Genomic DNA, 20,323 nt, shown 5'->3' on the forward strand with positions numbered 1-20,323 from the left:
TTCTTTATTATGTATAGTCGTGTAAATTATACCTTGATAATTATGTTATTATAGAGCGGATAACTCTATGGAACATAATGAATTGACAATATATAACGAAGTTATTCAAACATGTACATAATACGCATTAAGAGCAGCGGAATATATTTTTAAAGTCGATTATAAATTAGGGCAACAGATAAGTGACATGATAAATAATTTTTAGTAACTCTATGTCAAACTCTACTAATTAATAATAATATATTAATACTTATCGGTTATACACACAAGTGTCAATTCAGACAGATTAAAATATAGTACTAAAATTGCTTAGGCTTTCAAATTCGAATTCAAATTTCGAATCTTCAATACACCATTTAAAAATATTAGATAACCAATTAAAGGTCATTGCACTCTTGAATTACTAATTCTTTATTATGATTACAAATACATATTTTTAACACAAATTTTGTAACACAGGACATACTACTTATAGAGAGAATGTTACGGGCGTTATGTAAAGAAGTTTATAACTTCCGTAACTAGATGGCGCTGTATGGAAAGCGGAATCACGCTAACGATATGTTGTTATAAAAACTATAAGAGCGTGGTTATTTACTTGTAGGACAAACATACATACATACATTATTTTTTAGAAACGGGTTTAGCCGTGCCTCTAGCGTGGTCTAAGCCGTTTGAAATGAATTTGACGTAGGGAATAGGAAGGTGCTTGGCACTGCTTGGCAATTCTTTCCGAAAATATTCTTAAGTCGATTCGAAATTCGAATATTTTGAATCGATTTATTTCAAATTCGTAAAAATCGATTTTCTAGGATGAAATTCACTAAATTGATCATTACTTAAAAAACGTATTTTCATCAAATAAATCGATTAGGTAAAAATCCGAACAATTATTGATTGAAAATAGATTAAAACTGAATTTAATATAAGTTGGTGAAAAAAAGTTATCAATGAACTCCGAAATATGACGTCAAAAATAACTTCGTCATGAAATTTGCTTTTAAATTACAATAGGGCTTTGCCATAAACTCATTATTAAAATAATAATTAAAACAATCGAATTGTTAAAAATAATTGATCTACTCAAAAAATAGTTATAAGTATTGTTAAAATCGACTTTTACAAAAATAATCGATTACCATAAAAATCGATTATTTTTTCATATAGCCCTTGCCGCAAACTGCACAGATTCTTTAACTTACAAATACAAAATTTTGGTTTTATAAAAAGCTAAACTATAATACAAACCAAGTCAAATGCTCTATCCACACATTTAAATTTATTACGGTTTGGAAAACGTGCCGACACGGCAATATACTTAAATTCATGTAACTTACTACTTACTATTATTTGCCGCTCAGAGAATGCATTCCTGATAAGTCGTAAGTAACTTTGAAGTGGCGTCTAAATTACAATTATAATATTACTACAATAAATATTAAATTTAACCCATTTAATGACCTTTTAAGTTTATCATTAATAATAATGGAAATTTATAATGAACATAAGATATGTGTTATCTTTCTTTATCTATATAGGTACTCGTATATGTTACTGAAGTTTAGACCAAGAAAGAAAGAATGGCTCTATCTTTTGATCAATATAATAGATACAAACTTTTTACAGAGTACCTATGTATAAATGTATGTATGTATGTATGTATATTCAAATTTATTTATTTCTATGGCTGTTATGATTATAAATACTAAAAATAAACAATGTAAATTTGGTGGTACGGAACTCTATGGGTGCGAGTTTGACTTGCACTTGGCCAATCGTTTTCAGTGGATTGATATACTCCACTGAAAATATGTCCAGAAATTTTAAGATACGTGTTAAACTCGAGGGTTTCTGTACACGACGCGGTCAATGGGCAGCCGTCAAATTATCCCGTTTCAACCCGGTGCCTTTGTGACCAACCTTGACCAATTTATTCATTTTAAATTTAACCCTTCGAGTTCTTATATTTATAAATAATTACAATATATATCTTTACCTTTTACCTACATACTACAAATAAAGAACTATTCTTCTTTTAAAAATAATTTTTGGTCTTCTATATAGTTTTCGCCAAACTGCTAGTCCGTACTGAAGTTGTTGCGAGCGGGAGTAGTCATACAAATTATTATGGCGACGCGATTCATTTCTAAATTTAGCGGACTAGCAGTTTTACGCGGACTAAGAAGTTCGACTCCGGCGGCACCACCGCCACACCTATTTCTACCTAATAACGGAAGTGTTAGGCGCTGCTGTGTTCCGATTTGAAGGGTGTGGTACGGGAGACAGACTTTTACGAGGCGTTCTATCTTAGTCCTCAGGGGTAGCGGCGCATTTGTGGCCGACCTCAGGTAGGAATATCTAATCCTATCTGGGGTTGATTACAGTTGCCCATGTACGGCAGTAGCCACTTACCATCAGGTGGACTGCATGCTCGTCTGCTACTCTTATATTATAAAAAAAAAGATATTCATCATTCAGATATATCTGAATGATTAATATCTGAGATAAACAAACAGCAAGAAATTCACCTTTAATCATAACGGACTATTTAACAAGAATTTTTCTTACCATGGACATCATGGATACATTGTGTTGCTTGAAAATGTACTGTTTGGTAAATTAAAACTTGTTTCACTGGTCATTGAAAGTGACGATTTTGTGTGACGGTAAGCACGTAACGCACATTTAGATTTCTTAAATAAAATGGAGTGATTTGATAACTTTATTATTAAAAGTAATAAATATTCTCAAAACTGATATTAAATGTCTTCGATACAGGCGTAATTTTTAAGCCAATGTTTTCGATAGCATTACTTTTCCTAATACCTAAAATAACACTAACAAGTGTCTTAGTAGATAGTTTATTGGGCTTTTAGTCTTACCCTACTTGTCTATTAATAAATCGAGAAACTGAAATATGACGTCACAGCGTGGGTGGTCAGTTATCTGACGTCAGCACATTCGTCAGACTCGTTACATTCCGGATATTACCGGAATAAGTTCAATGTCTATTAAAGTTATTCACATACATTGAATGTCGAACATACGTATTGTAATTACCGTATTGTATTCGTAGTATTTATTAGTAATTCTAATGAAAGAATTAGAAGAATGGATGAACGCGTTATTATGTTTGTGTGTGCGTATATGCATGTGCATATTGTATTGGCTCTATGATTGTGTGCGTATATGCGCGTAGGTGTGCGTACGTGCGAGCGCGGGTGCTTGTGTGTGTGTGTGTATTTTTGTATACAATATAGAAGTAGCATCCAAGTTTGTCCACCGGTTAAATAGCTTCTGCCGCCCACGAACATTTGTAATCAACCCCGGACAAAACCAGATTGCTGCTACCCCTGAGGACTAAACTGATACGCCTCGGAAAAGTATGCCTACCATACCACATCCAACAAATCGGAACAGCGGCGCTGCTTAACACTGCTGTTATTAAGCAGATAGGTGTGACGGTGGTGCTGCCGAAGTTGAATTTACAGTGTGTATTTGTGACATTTTTTTTTTATTTATTTAATACCATTTAGTGTGGTAAGAGAGACAGACTTTTCCGAGGCGTTCCAGCTTAGTCCTCAGGGGTAGGGGCGCATCTGTGGCCGACTTCAGGTAGGAATATCTAATCCTATCTGGTGTTTATTACAGATGTCCATGGGCGGCAGGAGCCACTTACCATCAGGTGGACTGCATGCTCGTCTGCTACTCCTATATTATAAAAAACCCTATGTAGGTTTGTCTTGGATACTGGGTTACCCTCGAACTGTTGCTAAAATACAAATACAATGTACGAGTATCAAAAAAGATATGAGATAGAATCCAATCCAAGACTACATGACAGTCTTGAATCGTTCCTTATGCCAAAGGAGTGTTATTTGTTTCACAATTTTCATCATAAACTTCGCTACTTCGCTTCAAACGAATGAACACGATTTGCTAACTTAGATTATATTCGCATTTCGTTGTTTGTTGCAAAAGTTTCTACACAATTTCCAGAATGTTAGAAACCTAACGGTGTTTAATGATGAGATCCAGAATCGTTGAGGTCATATTTAGATATTATTTTATCTTAAATGAAATTCTTAACACAGTTTTGAAATAATTTTGCTATTGGCATTTACTGCTGGTTATAAGCATAGCATGATTCTATGTCATTACCAAATATGGATAAGTAGACTACACATACCTTTGATACTAGGTAAAAATTCCGGGGTTGTAGGTTCATGATGTTTTTTTTTGATGCCGGTAAAAGAAATTAAACTCATGTTAATTTGTTAAAACTTAAACTATATAAGCTGTATCACTGGTTTAAAAATCATTTGTGGAAATTAACAGCTCCATTTTAATACAAATATAGTAATAAACACTTAACCAAAAATTTCAAAACATGAAGTCATTACATTTTTTATATTTTATAAGTTGTCTATTTTATGAAAAAGAATCAGCTCAGCGATCGCCATAACATACTCGTACACATAGGAACATGTTTTCCTTTGAAATTAAATTAAAATAATAAAATTAATATTCTCAACTTTAATTAGGGCAGAAAAAACAAAAAAATATATAAAGTGTTTTAACCACGATCAATACTATGTTCAATCTTGTCCCAAAGATCAGTAATAAGTATTATTTGAAATCGATCGGTCATCTCAGTAGAGATCGTATCTCCAATGACAGTTAGTTTACGATTCAGAATCAATCTTACATTTTATGCGAACTCCATCTGTCGTGAGATGACCAATAAAATTGCCTATCATAAATGAATCCTTTATGATTTCTGACATTAAAATATACTTGAATAAGATAGAAATGAAGGGATAGTTCAGTACCCAATTTTTGTCTTCATTTTGATCAGAGTACCTACTTGTGTCCGGGTTCGAAGGTTTTGTGTAACATAAGAGAAGCAGACAAGCATGCAGTCCACCTAATGATAAGTGGCTACTGCCTTTTATGGACAACTACAATTAACCCCAGAAAAATTTTAGATTCCTTCCTGAGGACTAGAGGGAGGACCTGAGGAGGAGAACTAAGCTGGAATACCTCGGAAAAGTATGTCTCTCTTATCATACCCACTTTTACAGAAGTAAATACTTACCGAAATAAAAGTAATTTTAAATATAAAGATATATAAAAATAATGCAAAATAATAAATAATGTATTAGCATTCGGTTTACGTGCATGCATAATTTTAGTTCAAATGGATACCGCTAAATATATATAAATAATATAAAAGCTTTTAAAAGGTAATAATAACATTCAATTTACAAAAAAATGAAAAAAAAAACATGTTAGAATTTCACAAGGAAAATCGTTAATCTTGAGTATCTTGACGAGCCTGATGAGGAAAATGGGACAAAATTATTAAAATCGTGTAATATCATCGTTTCTGATTCAAAATCTTTAATTAATCTGCCCGCTCAAGGATAAAAATCGAGTTTAAAGATTCCGTTACATACATACAGGTCCAGTTAATAAAAACGTTATAAAAAAAGGAATAAAGCAAAAAAAGTAAACAAAATTTAAAAGTAATAAAATAATTATACATAGTTTAAAAACTAAAAACCAAGGTAAAATCCCACAAGGAAAATCGTTAATCTTGATTCCTGACAATCCTGATGAGGCGAAAGGGATAAAAATAAAGGGATAAGATAAATACAAAAATCGTGTATTGTCATCGGTTCTTGATAATTGTTCAAAATTTTAAATTAATCGGACCGTTCAAAGTGGGTAAAATAGAGTTCAAAGATTCAGTTACATACATAAATACATACATAGATACAACCCAAGCTAATAAAAACGTGCTAATAATAAAAAAAGAAACACAACATAGGCACGGTCGTGGATGGGTGACGGCTAGTGGCTTGATTTGGCTACATACGCCAATAGATACTCTGGCCTATACCTATATAGGTATATAAAGACTGATATAACTGACACCTGTATTAAGTGAAATTGATAAAGCGACCTTACTTAATCTAATTTTGTAAGTAACATGTAAGGTCAGGTGATAATTTTAATAGCATAGCTGGAAGTAATATGTAAATGGAAATTATAATTGTGTTTGATGTCCCTTGGGAACTTTAGTGTGACATTGACTCCTAATTTCCTGTAATTGGGTCTCTCTGTGATTTTAATACATCATACTATTTTGCCTGAATGTGGAGAGTAATGTTCTTCGAGCGTACCAATTTGTTTGAAGGTGGTAGTATCCATTGTGGTTCGATTCCGGCGGCACCACAGCGCCTATTTCTGTCCAATAACAGCAGTGTTAAGCGCTGCTGCGTTCTGTTTTGAAAGGTGTGGTAAGGGGGACATACTTTTCCGAGGTATTCCAGCTTAAACAGGGGCAGCTTAGGCGCATCCATGGCCAACCTCAGGTGAGAATCTGGTCTTGTTTGGGGTTAATAACAGATGTCCATAGGAGTCTTCTCTAAGTCTACTTAAAGTCCGTCTGGTAAATATTCATTACCTATAGACCTCTGTAATCAATAACAGATAGAATTACAGTTTTACCTGCGATCAGCAAGAGATACGTTGCTACCCCCTCAACTAAATTAAAAGTGTCTCTCCTATACTACACCCTTTATATTAAAACATAGCAACGCTTAACACTGCTGTTATTTCGCAGAGACATGTGTGGACAACACCCTTTATATCAAAACACGGCAGTCTTTAACACTGCTGTTATTTGGTAGAGTCAGGTGTGGACAACACCCTTTATAGCAAAACACAGCAGTCTTTAACACTGCTTTTATTTGGTAGAGTCAGGCGTGGACAACACCCTTTATAGCAAAACACAGCAGTCTTTAACACTGCTGTTATTTGGTAGAGTCAGGTGGACAACACCCTTTATATCAAAACACGGCAGTCTTTAACACTGCTGTTATTTGGTAGAGTCAGGTGTGGACAACACCCTTTATATCAAAACACGGCAGTCTTTAACACTGCTGTTATTTGGTAGAGTCAGGTGTGGACAACACCCTTTATATCAAAACACAGCCGTCTTTAACACTGCTGTTATTTGGTAGAGTCAGGTGTGGACAACACCCTTTATATCAAAACACGGCAGTCTTTAACACTGCTGTTATTTGGTAGAGTCAGGTGTGGACAACATCCTTTATATCAAAACACAGCAGTCTTTAACACTGTTGTTATTTGGTAGAGTCAGGTGTGGACAACACCCTTTATATCAAAACACAGCAGTCTTTAACACTGCTGTTATTTGGTAGAGTCAGGTGTGGACAACACCCTTTATATCAAAACACGGCAGTCTTTAACACTGCTGTTATTTGGTAGAGTCAGGTGTGGACAACACCCTTTATATCAAAACACGGCAGTCTTTAACACTGCTGTTATTTGGTAGAGTCAGGTGTGGACAACACCCTTTATATCAAAACACGGCAGTCTTTAACACTGCTGTTATTTGGTAGAGTCAGGTGTGGACGACACCCTTTATATCAAAACACAGCAGTCTTTAACACTGTTGTTATTTGGTAGAGTCAGGTGTGGCACTGATGCCGATAGAGTCGAATTACGAAGGGCTTTATGTCTGTTTGTCGTCAAGAAATAATCGCAGGTTATAAATAACATTGTAAAGAGTTTTTCTGAATACCGGCCCACGTACAAAATATTATAATAGATTCATAATAAAAGATTGGTTGTTTTTTGATTTATTTTCGTATATGTGGGCGTCCTCGTTGTTTTTTCCATTAAACACAAATTGGTAGTTATTACTTTGAAGTATTTGAATCAGGAATAACATTTTTTGAATAAAAAGTATGTCTGTGTAAAGGGTAGGATGTATGTATCTATGTAAGATCTACGTAAATAATTTAAGAAAAAACATGTTATTATTGTTAAAAGGGTGTCTTATTATTTGAAGTTATGAAGGTAGAACCCTTTGTGGTTCGACTCCGGCGGCACCACCGCCACACCTATTTCTACCTAATAACAGCAGTGTTAGGCGCTGCTGTGTTCCGGTTTGAAGGGTGTGGTAAGGGAGACAGACTTTTCTGAGGCGTTCCAGCTTAGTCCTCAGGGGTAGCATCTGTGGCCGACCTTAAGTAGGAATATCTAATCCTATCTGAGGTTGATTACAGATGTCCATGGGCGGCAATAGCCACTTACCATCAGGTGGACTGCATGCTCGTCTGCTACTCCTATATTATATAAAAAAGCCAATACATTAACTTACGAATAAAATTTCCGTTCAACATTTATTAATAGAATTGTTAATCTTTCATCAAAATAGATATTTGATGACTTTCTCGGTGGTCGGGCTTTAGTTTTTCATTAAACTTTCTACTCATGCAGGTCCCCGTCTTGTGTGTAAAGGGGCCCCCAAATCCTTGACCCTTGGGCCCTGCATACGGATTCACAAAACTCAAATCACCAATCATTAACCAAGTTCTAATGAATATACATGCCCACGAATCGTACTAGGGATCATTAAATTGAGTACCTTATTGAGTTCAAGCCAAAAGCAATTAAAGGCTGAATTGTTATGTTAAAGTGAGGTCTGGTTTATTGTAGGTTTAATTGGGCTAACTGGACTTAGAACGAGATCATCATAAACCTATTTTTGGACCCACAGCTGGGCACGTAACTCTCATAATGAGTACGAGAGTAGGCCATGGTACATCACGCAAAAGATACATTTTAAGTATACATAAATAATTACATTTTACAGCCCTCAAAATCATACAGCTATATCAAACAGGTAACGTAGGAATGAAATGCCACCATTTTCTGTTTGAAAAGATCAAGTAAGGTAGACTGACCCATGTTGTGAGGCATGCCAAGTTATTTCTCAGGGATCCACATATAAAATTCAGTTCACGATATGGTAAATCTTATTTGATTTATAACAGTTTATTCCACTTTGATCATCTGGATGATATCACAGTGGAATAGACCACTTAAATTAGGTGTATTGTAAACAGAACGGCGAAAAAAAGATCAGCTATTCTCTGAATCCAGGGGTTCTCCAAAAAGTCTATGAAGATTGTTCAAAAAAAGGTTTTCCTCTTAGAATTATTTTCTTTTTCCCCTATGCAAAAGAGTGGGGGACCAGACGCAAACCCTTTCCCCCTTATATACCCCATGATTGTAAGCCCATTAACAAGTTCTATTATATAAAAAATATTGCGAATACAATCGCTTATTCTTTTCAGAAAGCTCATTTGTAATCTGATGGCACGTATGTCAAGGGCCAAGTCTTGTGTAAGATCCCTTACAGACATTGAAAGAACAATATTTCTCAATAAATTGTGTAATGGGTATCCAACTATTACACAATGCATATTTATTTACATTCTGCACCTAAATAATATAGTGTTCATCTGGCATTTAGTATTGTCATCAATCCATTACAGTCCCACTGCTGGGCACGGGTCTCCTATCATAATGAGAAGGATTAGGCCATAGTCCACCGCGCTGGCTAAATGCGAATTGCTTTACTTAATATACCTTTGAAAACTCTTTTTATCCCTGATATCCTTAAGATATCCCTGTTATGCAGGTTTCCTCATGATGGTTTCTCACTTCACTTTTGAAACAAGTGATCATCAATCTTTAATATCTATATAACTTTGAAATTAGAGGTGCCTTGGCTTTGAACCTCGGACCAGATAATGTAGGAAAAATATTTGTTTCAGGTGTAGCACAATGAAGGAGACACGCGTGTAGCGGGCGGCATGGCGGGCATGCCCACTCTGGGCAACAGCGTGGGCGCGGGCGAGCTGCGTGATACGAGCCGAGGTACCTTATAATATAGTAGACGAGCATGCAGTCCACCTGATAGTAAGCTACTACCGTCCATGGACCTCAGTGCCGTAAATACTGCATTGGTTACGATTTGATCGACTTCCAATTAACAAAAACATTTTTTTCTTCCTATCATAGTCTTCTGATGTCATTTATGCAAAAAACTGAATCGCGCCTGTCGATTACTGAGTTCTTTATTACGAGGGCATTCTGTAATCAACTCCAGATAAGATTAAATTCCTACCTGAGGTCGTCCACAGATGTACCGCTACTCCTGAGGACTATGGAATGCCTCGGAAAAGTGTATTTATTAGGCAGAAATAAGTGAAGCAGTGTGCCGTGTGCCGGAATCGAACTACAGAAGGTTTGGGAGGGAGGCATACGCGGTATCGTGTCAGACAAGTTCTGTTATAAATGACGACACAGCACTAAGTGTACAAATACGCACCTGCGTATTTGTAGACTTCACATACATTTAAGAACTTTTTCTCACGATGATTTTCTTCAGTGTTTAAGCAAGTGATATTTTCTAATACACGTGTTCGTAACTTAAAAACAAATTAAATAACCAACTGATTTTACACAACGTATAGTTAAATCATAAATTTGATTACTAGTATTTGATTCCCGCTGTATACTTCATAATAAACCATACGTGCGATATCGAATTACTCAAATTAATATGTTCAGCGAATAAAACAAATAGCGTACGGTGGCATTGAAATGTTTGCAAAATGAAATTGTGAATTTTATTCGCAACGGAAAATATTTGTTGATTGTATTGATCTACTACGGTTTGTCCGTGACTTTTACTCTGTATTGAATATTGTTACTTTTTTATAATATTGAGGTTGAGCATGCAGTCCACCTGATTAGTGGCTACTGACCATGGACATCTGTAATCAACCCCAGATAAGGTAAAGGAAGGTGGTAGAACCCTTTTGTGGTTCGACTCCGGCGGCACCGCCGCCACGCCTATTTCTACCTAATAACAGCAGTGTTAGGTGCTGCTGTGTTCCGGTTTGAAGGGTGTGGTAAGGGAGACAGACTTTTCCGAGGCGTTCCAGCTTAGTCCTCAGGGGTAGCGGCGCATCTGTGGCCGACCTCAGGTAGGAAACCTATATCTATCATGGTCATATATCTAATCCTATCTGGGTTTGATTACAGATGTCCATGGGCGGCAGTAGCCACTTACCTTCAGGTGGACTGCATGCTCGTCTGCTACTCTTAAATTATAAAAAAAAACCTGTGGTTGGCAATATGCGTTGTAACCCTACCGGTGATAAGTCTGTCTCCCTAACCACACCTTTCAAATCAGTTCAGCAGCGCTTAACACATAGATATAGGATGTGAAAAAAATTGAAGTCTATGGCTTAACATTGCTGTTATTAGGCAGAAATAGGTGTAGCTGTGGAGTTGAACCACACAGGGTTCGACCACCGCGCACCGCCACACGTTTCAAACCAGAATACAGCAGCACTTAACACTGCTGTTATTAGGCAGAAATAAGTGTAGACGTGGAGTTGAACCTAAGAGGGTTCAACCACCGCGCACCGCCACACGTTTCAAACCAGAATACAGCAGCACTTAACACTGCTGTTATTAGGCAGAAATAAGTGTAGACGTGGAGTTGAACCTAAGAGGGTTCAACCACCGCGCACCGCCACACGTTTCAAACCAGAATACAGCAGCACTTAACACTGCTGTTATTAGGCAGAAATAAGTGTAGACGTGGAGTTGAACCTAAGAGGGTTCAACCACCGCGCACCGCCACACGTTTCAAACCAGAATACAGCAGCACTTAACACTGCTGTTATTAGGCAGAAATAAGTGTAGACGTGGAGTTGAACCTAAGAGGGTTCAACCACCGCGCACCGCCACACGTTTCAAACCAGAATACAGCAGCACTTAACACTGCTGTTATTAGGCAGAAACAGGTGCAGCTGTGGAGTTGAACCACAGAGGGTTCGACTACCGCGCACCGCCACATCTATTTCTGCCTAATAACAACAGTTTTCACCGCTGCTGTGTTCCACTTTGTTGAGTGTGGTGAGGAAAACACTTATCTGAGGTATTCAACCTTAATTTTCAGGGATAGTAACGTATGTGTCCGACCTCACGTGCACCTATTGGTTTGTTTGTGTTTAAAACATCCACGATATACGAATCGACGTGCGTGGCGGAACGGTTACCATACCGGTCTGACGCGCAAAGGGTCCCGGGTTCGATCCCCGGCCAGACAGATATCTAAATGATGAATTTAGATTTCTGTTTCTGGGTCTATGTTTGCGTATTTGTCTTTGTGTGTGTCCATGGCACCCACGATACAGGGAATCCTAGTGTGGGGCTTTGAGTGTATATTAGAAATCGTTTAAATTCTTATCTAGAAGGCTTTAACTACTGACCTTCAGTATACTTTACACACCATACGCTTAATTTGATTGATAACATTAAAAATAAGTCGTAAATTAAAAAAAATATGTTCCCTCTTGTCAATCGACATTTCGACCGACTTCTACGTAAATTGTTAACAGTTTATACATCTTTAATCAAAAAGGTATTTCCCTTCATTTAAAGAGAATATACTTTTAAAAGAATTTATACTTTACCAGGGATGTTTTTGTGAAGTAAGTTTGTTTATTAGCTTAGGATAGCGCAGAACCTTTGTGGAAATTAATTGTTTTCTAGTAACTATGACGTGGATATCTGTTGAGACGGTTACGAAAATTCTGTAGACAATATTTTTCTAATTAAATTGCAATAGCAAAGAGTATGCAGTTAAGCTAGTGGTAGGGATCTAGGGATCATGGTTGCCGTTCGAGATCTATAATCAACTTTAGATAAGATTGAAGGATAAGATAGGACTTGAAGTTGAACAAATTCGAGCTTACCTAAGTACTAAGTTTGAATACTTCAGATAAGACTAAAATATTAATAATTTGGTGGATTTATTATCATGTACCTACTTACTACTTATTACTATTACTTCTACAACATTTTTGAAAGGGAAAAGAACCAATATGGTGTGACTGCGATAATACGTACCTATTTCTAGCATGAAACAATCCTATCCTTTCGTTGGAAGGTCGTGGATGCTAGCTGAGTTACATATGAAGTTACATAAAATAGTTTTATGAGTTACTAGCTGATCCGACAAACTTTGTACCGCCTCAAAGTCTATTTATCAAATATATTTCATATAAAATATAGCCTATGCTACTCGTGGATAATGTAGCTTGCGAATGGTGAAAGATTTTTTAAAATCGGTCCAGTAGTTTTTGAGCCTATTCATTACAATCAAACAAACAAACAAAGTTTTCCTCTTTATAATATTAGTGTAGAAGAGTGGGAATTAATTTGTAATCGTTTTTACATTTAACACCTTTTCTGTATATCGTTATATGCGTCCATAGTTTGCTACTAAAATCTTATATGAAATGTTACCTATACTTAGACATCTCTTACTAACCGTTCGAAAGACGTACCTACTTTAGCTGTCATTTATTTTATGGTCCTAAGGCTTTTATCACCATTGAAAAGATTACCCGTTTACAACCTTTGTGTTGTTTCAGACGCGAGCAACAGGTCCTCGAGTAGCGGCTCGCGGAGGGACTCGTCACCTCACAGAGTACAGGTATCATCATCATCATTATCATCAACAACATTATCTTGATGCGAGCAACAGGCCCTCTGGTAGCGGTCCTCGTGTAGCGGCTCGCGGAGGGGCTCGTCACCTCACAGAGTACAGGTATCATCATCATCATTATCATCATCATCATCAACATTATCTTGATGCGAGCAACAGGCCCTCTGGTAGCGGTCCTCGTGTAGCGGCTCGCGGAGGGACTCGTCACCTCACAGAGTACAGGTATCATCATCATCATCAACATTGACTTTATGCGAACTACATGTCCTCTAGTAGCGGTTCGCGGAGGGGCTCGTCACCTGACAGAGTACAGGTACCACAGACCTTTTAGATATAGGTCTGTGACAGGTACCATCATCATTATCATCATCATCATCATCAACATAGTTTTGATCAGCATAATCGTCCCCATAATCATCATAAATGTTTATTGCCGCTATGGCGTTCATTATTTGTTTTCTACTCCAAATAGTTTTATAGTCATCATACAGATCATGATCATTATACCATAATTATTATAAGTAAGATATAAAAAGTTTTTGACTAATTAAAGTATAGAATAATGTACTTACTTATCTAGTTAATAAAATAGTATCGTCTATGTAAAAACAATGTAAACAAAATTTAATAAGTACTTACCTATTGTTTATTTATTTATTTATTTATTTTTGTACACCTTAAACTAAGGGTTACAAAGGGTAAACTTAATGCCTAATGGCATTCTCTGCCAGTCGACCCTGGGTGATGGCGATAGCATGTGGTAGGCATAAACATAAGCAGTAATAAAATATCAATAAATACAACTATGGAAAAAACATACAATATCTACATATAATAATTATAAATAAATATAAATAATATATAAATATATAATAAAAATATAATATATACAAATAAATATATACAACACAGTGAATTAAGGAGAGTTGAAAGACTCAAGTATTGGAGGACATACGTAAGTAATGCTCCCGAACCATTCTCTTGAAGGTATTCCTACAAGTGGCTTTCCTAATGTTTTCGGAAACATTAGGAATTGTTAATTGTCATTAGCATCTATTATCCTATTTGATTGAGTGTTTGTCGATGAGCTTGAGTCGAAGATAAGATTAATTATTGCTGACTTAACCGGGAGAAAGTTTCGAAACATTGACATTTTCAGAACTTTTTTAAAACCCTCAGTCATGAATGTAGGTTTTGACGACCTGTCGTGGCGGAGCGGTCACCATACCGGTCTGAGGCGCAAAGGGTCCCGGGTTCGATCCCCGGCCAGACAGATATCTAAATCATGAATTAAGATTTCTGTTTCTGGGTCTGGGTGTTTGTGTATTTGTCTATGTGTGTGTCCATAAATCAGACATGACTATAATCAGACCAGAGATTTGAACCCTGGACCTTCAGCGCCTCACGCTGTGTATACGCTTGACAATATGTTTATATTTTCTATGCATATATCCAGTTAACTCCGAAGGTGTTCTGACAGGAAAATGAGGTGGACGTCAGACCGGACCTCACCAGCGCTCTTCCCACCAGAACCAGACCTACCAGTTATGACCGGGAGACTTTCGACACCAAAGTACCTACAATGGTAAATATACATAACAAATAATATTATATATTGCGACTCTTATAGGTATAATGTTTCCACCAGAAACCACGCGCACTTCAATATACGGATTTTTTCAAATTTGAAATTCTATATATTTTTTTGTGAATAGTAGCGTCCACTTATAAGAAGAGATCCTAGTCGTTTCGTTTTCATTTTTTAAATAATCTGTTTTTGATGTGTCAGCGGAGGGTAATGTTTCTCATTTATATCTCATTATTTGCCACGCCCTGCTGCTCAAAACATATTAACGGAATTTAACATGAGCTGTCATTGGATTTAACGTCATTATTTTCATTTAATTATTTTAAGCAGCATTTTTATCATCATAATAATTATTCACATGGCCTTAAGAATGTTATGAACTGCTCTTAAATACTATCCATGTAATATTTTCGTTTTCAGTCAAAACAAGCGACACTTAATTTCTCTAACATTTGGTCTGCGTAAACCCGTATGACACTATAAATAAATTAATGATATTTGTAGGGGTTCGGTTTAACAAAAATGGTTTTATTTGAAAATCGAGATTAAAATGTGACCGCACACTTGCTAGTCACCGAGAGAGAGCGGGGGTGAGGCGCGAGACGCGGATGGAAGGCCAGCGCGTGGGCAGGGAGCGCTCTCATTGGTCGTTATTACGCGCGAAGTTTAAAAATACGGAAGGAAGCACAGATTATACAAGAAAAATAGGGAAGGGCGCGCTACATATTTAATTATAACTATACTATTTTATTATTATAACAGGCTACATTAAGCGGCGCAGCAGTGGTGACCCACACGGCGCCGTCGTACGAAGAGCAGCGGGCCAGCCCGGCGCTGCTCAGCCGGAACGCTGGCGGCACGCCCGGCGGCCGGAGCGTGCGGGACGACGGCTACTGTTCCGCTGGGAGCACGCCTCGGGCTTTTGGTAAGGTTTTTTTGTAACATTGTATAGTCTACTTGAACGTAAGTTTACTGCCGCAAGTGGTCAATGGTAAGTGGTCGGTAGAACCCTCTCTCTGTAGTTCGACTCGCTGCACCAACGCCACATCTGTTTTTGTCTAATAACAGCAGTGTTAGGTACTGCTGTGTTCTGGTTTAAAGGGTGTGGTAAGGGATAATCTTCCGAAGCATTCCAGCTGAGTTCTTAGAAGCGGCAGCGCATCTGTGGCCGACCTCAGGTGAGATGTCCTGTTCATGAGCGGCAAGCCTATTTACCATCAGGTGGACAGTATGCTCGTTTGCTACATCTATATTATATAAAAAACAAGTTCCTGTAGACAATGACAAATGCATTCCCACTTCAAAAGTGGTAGAACCACAAAGGGTTCTACCACTTTTGAAGGTGGTAGAACCCTTTGTGGTTCGACTCCGGCGGCACCACCGCCACACCTATTTCAACCTAATAACAGCAGTGTTAAGCGCTGCTGTGTTCCGGTTTGAAGGGTGTGGTAAGGGAGACAGACTTTTCCGAGGCGTTCCAGCTTAGTCCTCAGGGGTAGCGGCGCATCTGTAGCCGACCTCAGGTAGGAATATCTAATCCTATCTGGGGTTGATTACAGATGTCCATGGGCGGCAGTAGCCACTTACCATCAGGTGGACTGCATGCTCGTCTGCTACTCTTATATTATAAAAAAAAAAAAAAAAAAAAAAAAAAAACTTCAAAGGACTAAGATGTCCTTATGAGTAAGTGAGTCCGAATCCACGCCCTTTTACCAAAACGCAGGAACTGCTTAATGCTAGATGAAGGTTAACTGGTTAAATATATCGTTTGGCTGTCCGAGGATTACACCCGGAACGCTCAGTACAGCAGATCGGTATTCTGATTTGAACGCTGTACTGATATGGAAACATTAATACGAGCCTTCCTAATTTAGGTCACAGGTGTAGGAACTATGATTTATTTTATGCATCATCATTACTGTCCCACTGCTGGGCATGGGTCTCCTCTCAGACTGAGACGGATTAGGCCATAGTCCACCGCGCTGGCCAAGTGCGAATTTGCAGACTTTACATACCTTTTGAAAATATTTTTTTAAGATTTCTCAGTTATGCAGGTTTCCTCACGATGTTTTCCTTCGCCCTTTAAGCAAGTGATAATAAATTTCTAATAAATATATAACTTTAAAAAATCAGAGGTGCGTGCCTGGGATTTGAAACTTGGACTCTTCGATCAAGAGGCCGAGTTTCTTAACCATTAGGCTATCACTGCTTTTTATGCATATTTATTTGAAAGGTGACTATCAAATTAAAAGGTACTCGCAATTTAATAAAATCTAATTAGTGCTGAGGAAAGCATCCCTAGAGATTGAGATTAGCAATGCAGTGGTCAGCGCGAGAGCGAGAAGATAAGAATCTAATTAAGTTCAATCATTAGCTTTAAGTCGAATCTATTATTTTTTTATTTTTGTTTTAATATTTTATTCTCACAATGCAATTTAATATTGTTAATTGCTTCTTGAATCTTATTACCTAATTATGTACTTTCAACTTATTTTACGAACTTCTAACTTATTTTAATTCGCCGTACTTATATATTGTTGTTCCGTTTTATTATGTAGATTTTTTTCAAGAGCTTATAAATATAAATTATTGAATAACCAATCTAATATCAGCACGTCTACTAAAAAAAAATCCGAGGCGTTCCAACTTAGCCCATAGGTAGCAAGGTAGCAAAGAATCCCTCCCTGGCTTCAGGTAGGAACCTAATCTTATCTTGGGTTAAATACGGATATCCACTAGTGGCAGCAGCCACTTACCATAAATTGGATTGCATGTTCGTTTCCCAATTCTAAATTACAAAGAAAAACTTTTAGTTTTTTTTTAATCCAATTATGGTAAGTATTTTGTACTCCGAGTACGAGTAGTTTTGACTTCTGAAATTTTGCAAACTCGGTCTACTTGTTTAACTTCGCCCTTCAAAGCTCGATACAGTGATTGAGTAACAGTGTCCTAGGTTAGTACAAAGGAACCCTTGAAGAGAGGACGGCCTTATTGCCTCTTCAAAGTCTCATTTCTTTAACACTCGACTTTGTTTGCTTATGAACTGTCCATAACTTATTGAATTTTCTGTTCCGTTACACAAGATGGTTTTCTTTGTTGTATTCTTGTGTGTCGCGTTTTTTGTGTGTTTATAAGAACAAAGTTGGATTGCGATATATAATCTCCTGTTGCTATTAGACAAACGTCTATACTTATTTCAATTTAGGATAAAATTGGCTGTTAAATATAAAAAAAACTTTTAAATAACTGCAAAAATTAATCGTTTGTGAGTTGTGACTGTCTGTAATTTCAAAATAACTTCAATTTTGTTTCTATATAGGTACATGAGGTAATCTTGGAAAATACTGAAACGTTTAGACGTAACTTGCACTTTTAGATAATTATGATACATTGACATTACCTAAGAGGATTTAACTTAGTCTTTACTAATTAGTTACATAGATTAGTAAAGATTACGCACTCCTAACAAGAAAATGTACCCTGTTTTGAGAATTGAAATAGTTGCATAAAAAAAGTTTTGCCACGTCTCCGTGCTAAAATGTCCCTAAAATATTTGAAATAATTATTTATTTATTATGTAAATTACGCAGTATTAGTTATTTATTCGTAAATTTTCTGTAAAAATGTTTTCTTTTGTCAAGAATTCAAAAAAAGATCTTACCAATAAGTCGTTTGTGGCTTCATTCAATTTCAAGGCGGCGAAGTATCTCTACTAATCTATGATTAGTTAATAGAGATTATGCATTTAAAGATACACCGAAAGTATCTTGGTATAATACAATCACTAAATATGTTTGTGTTATACTTCCGTGGATGTGTAAATACGTGTGTGTATGAATTCCTTTCAATGATTCGTTAAAAAAAATGATATTTTTGTGTAACACCATATTTTTGTACAACCTAGACTGATTGATTCATAAACGCTGAAACCGCCGGAGCTAACGTGAAATGAAGATAATAGATTATTTTCATGGCTCGCAAATCCCTTAGTTGGCGAAATTCGAGCTCAGGGGCAGTGAAATTTGGTATCAAAACTCGTTAGGACATAAATAAAGTTTAAGAGATTAGTTTATAGCATACTACTTAAGATTTTTTTAATAAGATTGAAGTAGCCATCAAGAATGCAGTCCATTTTATTATTAGGGTTGCCACCTCTTTTTTTACAGGTATATTGGTTGTTATAGGTAAGAAAAATAAGTACATAGTATCAAAATAAAGTACTTTATTTTGATACTATTAAATATATCATAGTATTAAATATATCATAATATATCATAGTTGATACTAATAAATATATCATAGTATCAAAATAAAGTAATTAAAATTATTAAAATAAAGTACTTTATTTTGATACTATTTACATGTTTAAGTTAAGGGATGTGGCGATGGCGAATAGCGTCATTGACTCAGCACCAACCGTTATATTTCGTTTAAAGAAAAAATACGTACGACTAAGCTTTTAAACCAAATCATGCGAAATAAAGTATTATCGTGTTGGTACTTTATTGTTCTCATAAAGTATAGGGTACACCTTGTGTTTACTTGAAATAACGTCATTTATTGTAAAGTACGGGTGGCAATCCTACTTATAGTAGATACGAACAGCTCTTTTCTACCTGAAGCCGATCGCAAACGCCTTATATGTAAATTAATCGATATTTGAAGCAGTATTAATCACTTTATTGTTCGATTCCGGAAGCCTCTATTTTTGCCTAAAAACAGCAGTGTTCAGCGCAGCCCTGTTCCGGTTTGAAGGGTATACCTATTAAGGGAGGCATACCTATTTATCCGAGACTTAATTGTCAAGGGTTACAACGCATCTGTGTTCGATTACAGGTAGGACTCCAATCTTACGTGAAGTTGATTACAGATGTCCAATTGTACCATCAGGCGGACATTATGTCATTGTTACTCCTATATAAAAATAACATAGTATATAACAAAAACACCTATGGCAATCGTAAAAACATTACAGTTAGCTATTATAAAGAGTAACTAAGTAAGTAGAGTACCATTAAATCCTTGAAAATTGCAGCCATATTAATAGCGACTCGACAAACACTACATTATGCGTGCAACGAGTGCCTGGCAGCGATGAAATTATGAGTTGTGAACTTAATTAAAAAACAAGCGGTAGTGAAGTCCCACAAACTCCAAGTTGTGGAAATGCAAGGATTCTCGTACAAACGAACTTGAACTTAGTTGTTTGAGAATTTTATTGCTTGTATTTACTGTTGGGAAGTGAAGGACAAATGCTTTTAATGTTGGTTAAATAATATCAAGGTTTGTTATTGTTATGAAAATAATTATGGGTGATGCTA

At 36.5% G+C, this 20,323-nt stretch overlaps 1 protein-coding gene across 1 annotated transcript in view; it reads left to right on the forward strand.

Annotated features, from left to right (window-relative positions):
- LOC140756374 (uncharacterized) overlaps positions 1–20,323 on the forward strand; it is an 88,786-nt gene that overhangs the window by 25,241 nt on the left and 43,222 nt on the right. Inside the window, exons 2-5 of the mRNA XM_073091848.1 lie at positions 9,660–9,762; positions 13,341–13,402; positions 14,895–14,999; positions 15,765–15,927. Coding sequence (XP_072947949.1) covers positions 9,699–9,762; positions 13,341–13,402; positions 14,895–14,999; positions 15,765–15,927 — 394 coding nt within the window. The 5' untranslated portion in view covers positions 9,660–9,698. The remainder of the gene's footprint in view (positions 1–9,659; positions 9,763–13,340; positions 13,403–14,894; positions 15,000–15,764; positions 15,928–20,323) is intronic.

The sequence above is a fragment of the Epargyreus clarus genome, unplaced genomic scaffold (assembly GCF_041222505.1).
Source record: "Epargyreus clarus isolate Ecla_fem2 unplaced genomic scaffold, WU_Ecla_fem_2.2 ptg000035l, whole genome shotgun sequence".
Classification (NCBI taxonomy): Eukaryota; Metazoa; Arthropoda; class Insecta; order Lepidoptera; family Hesperiidae; genus Epargyreus; species Epargyreus clarus.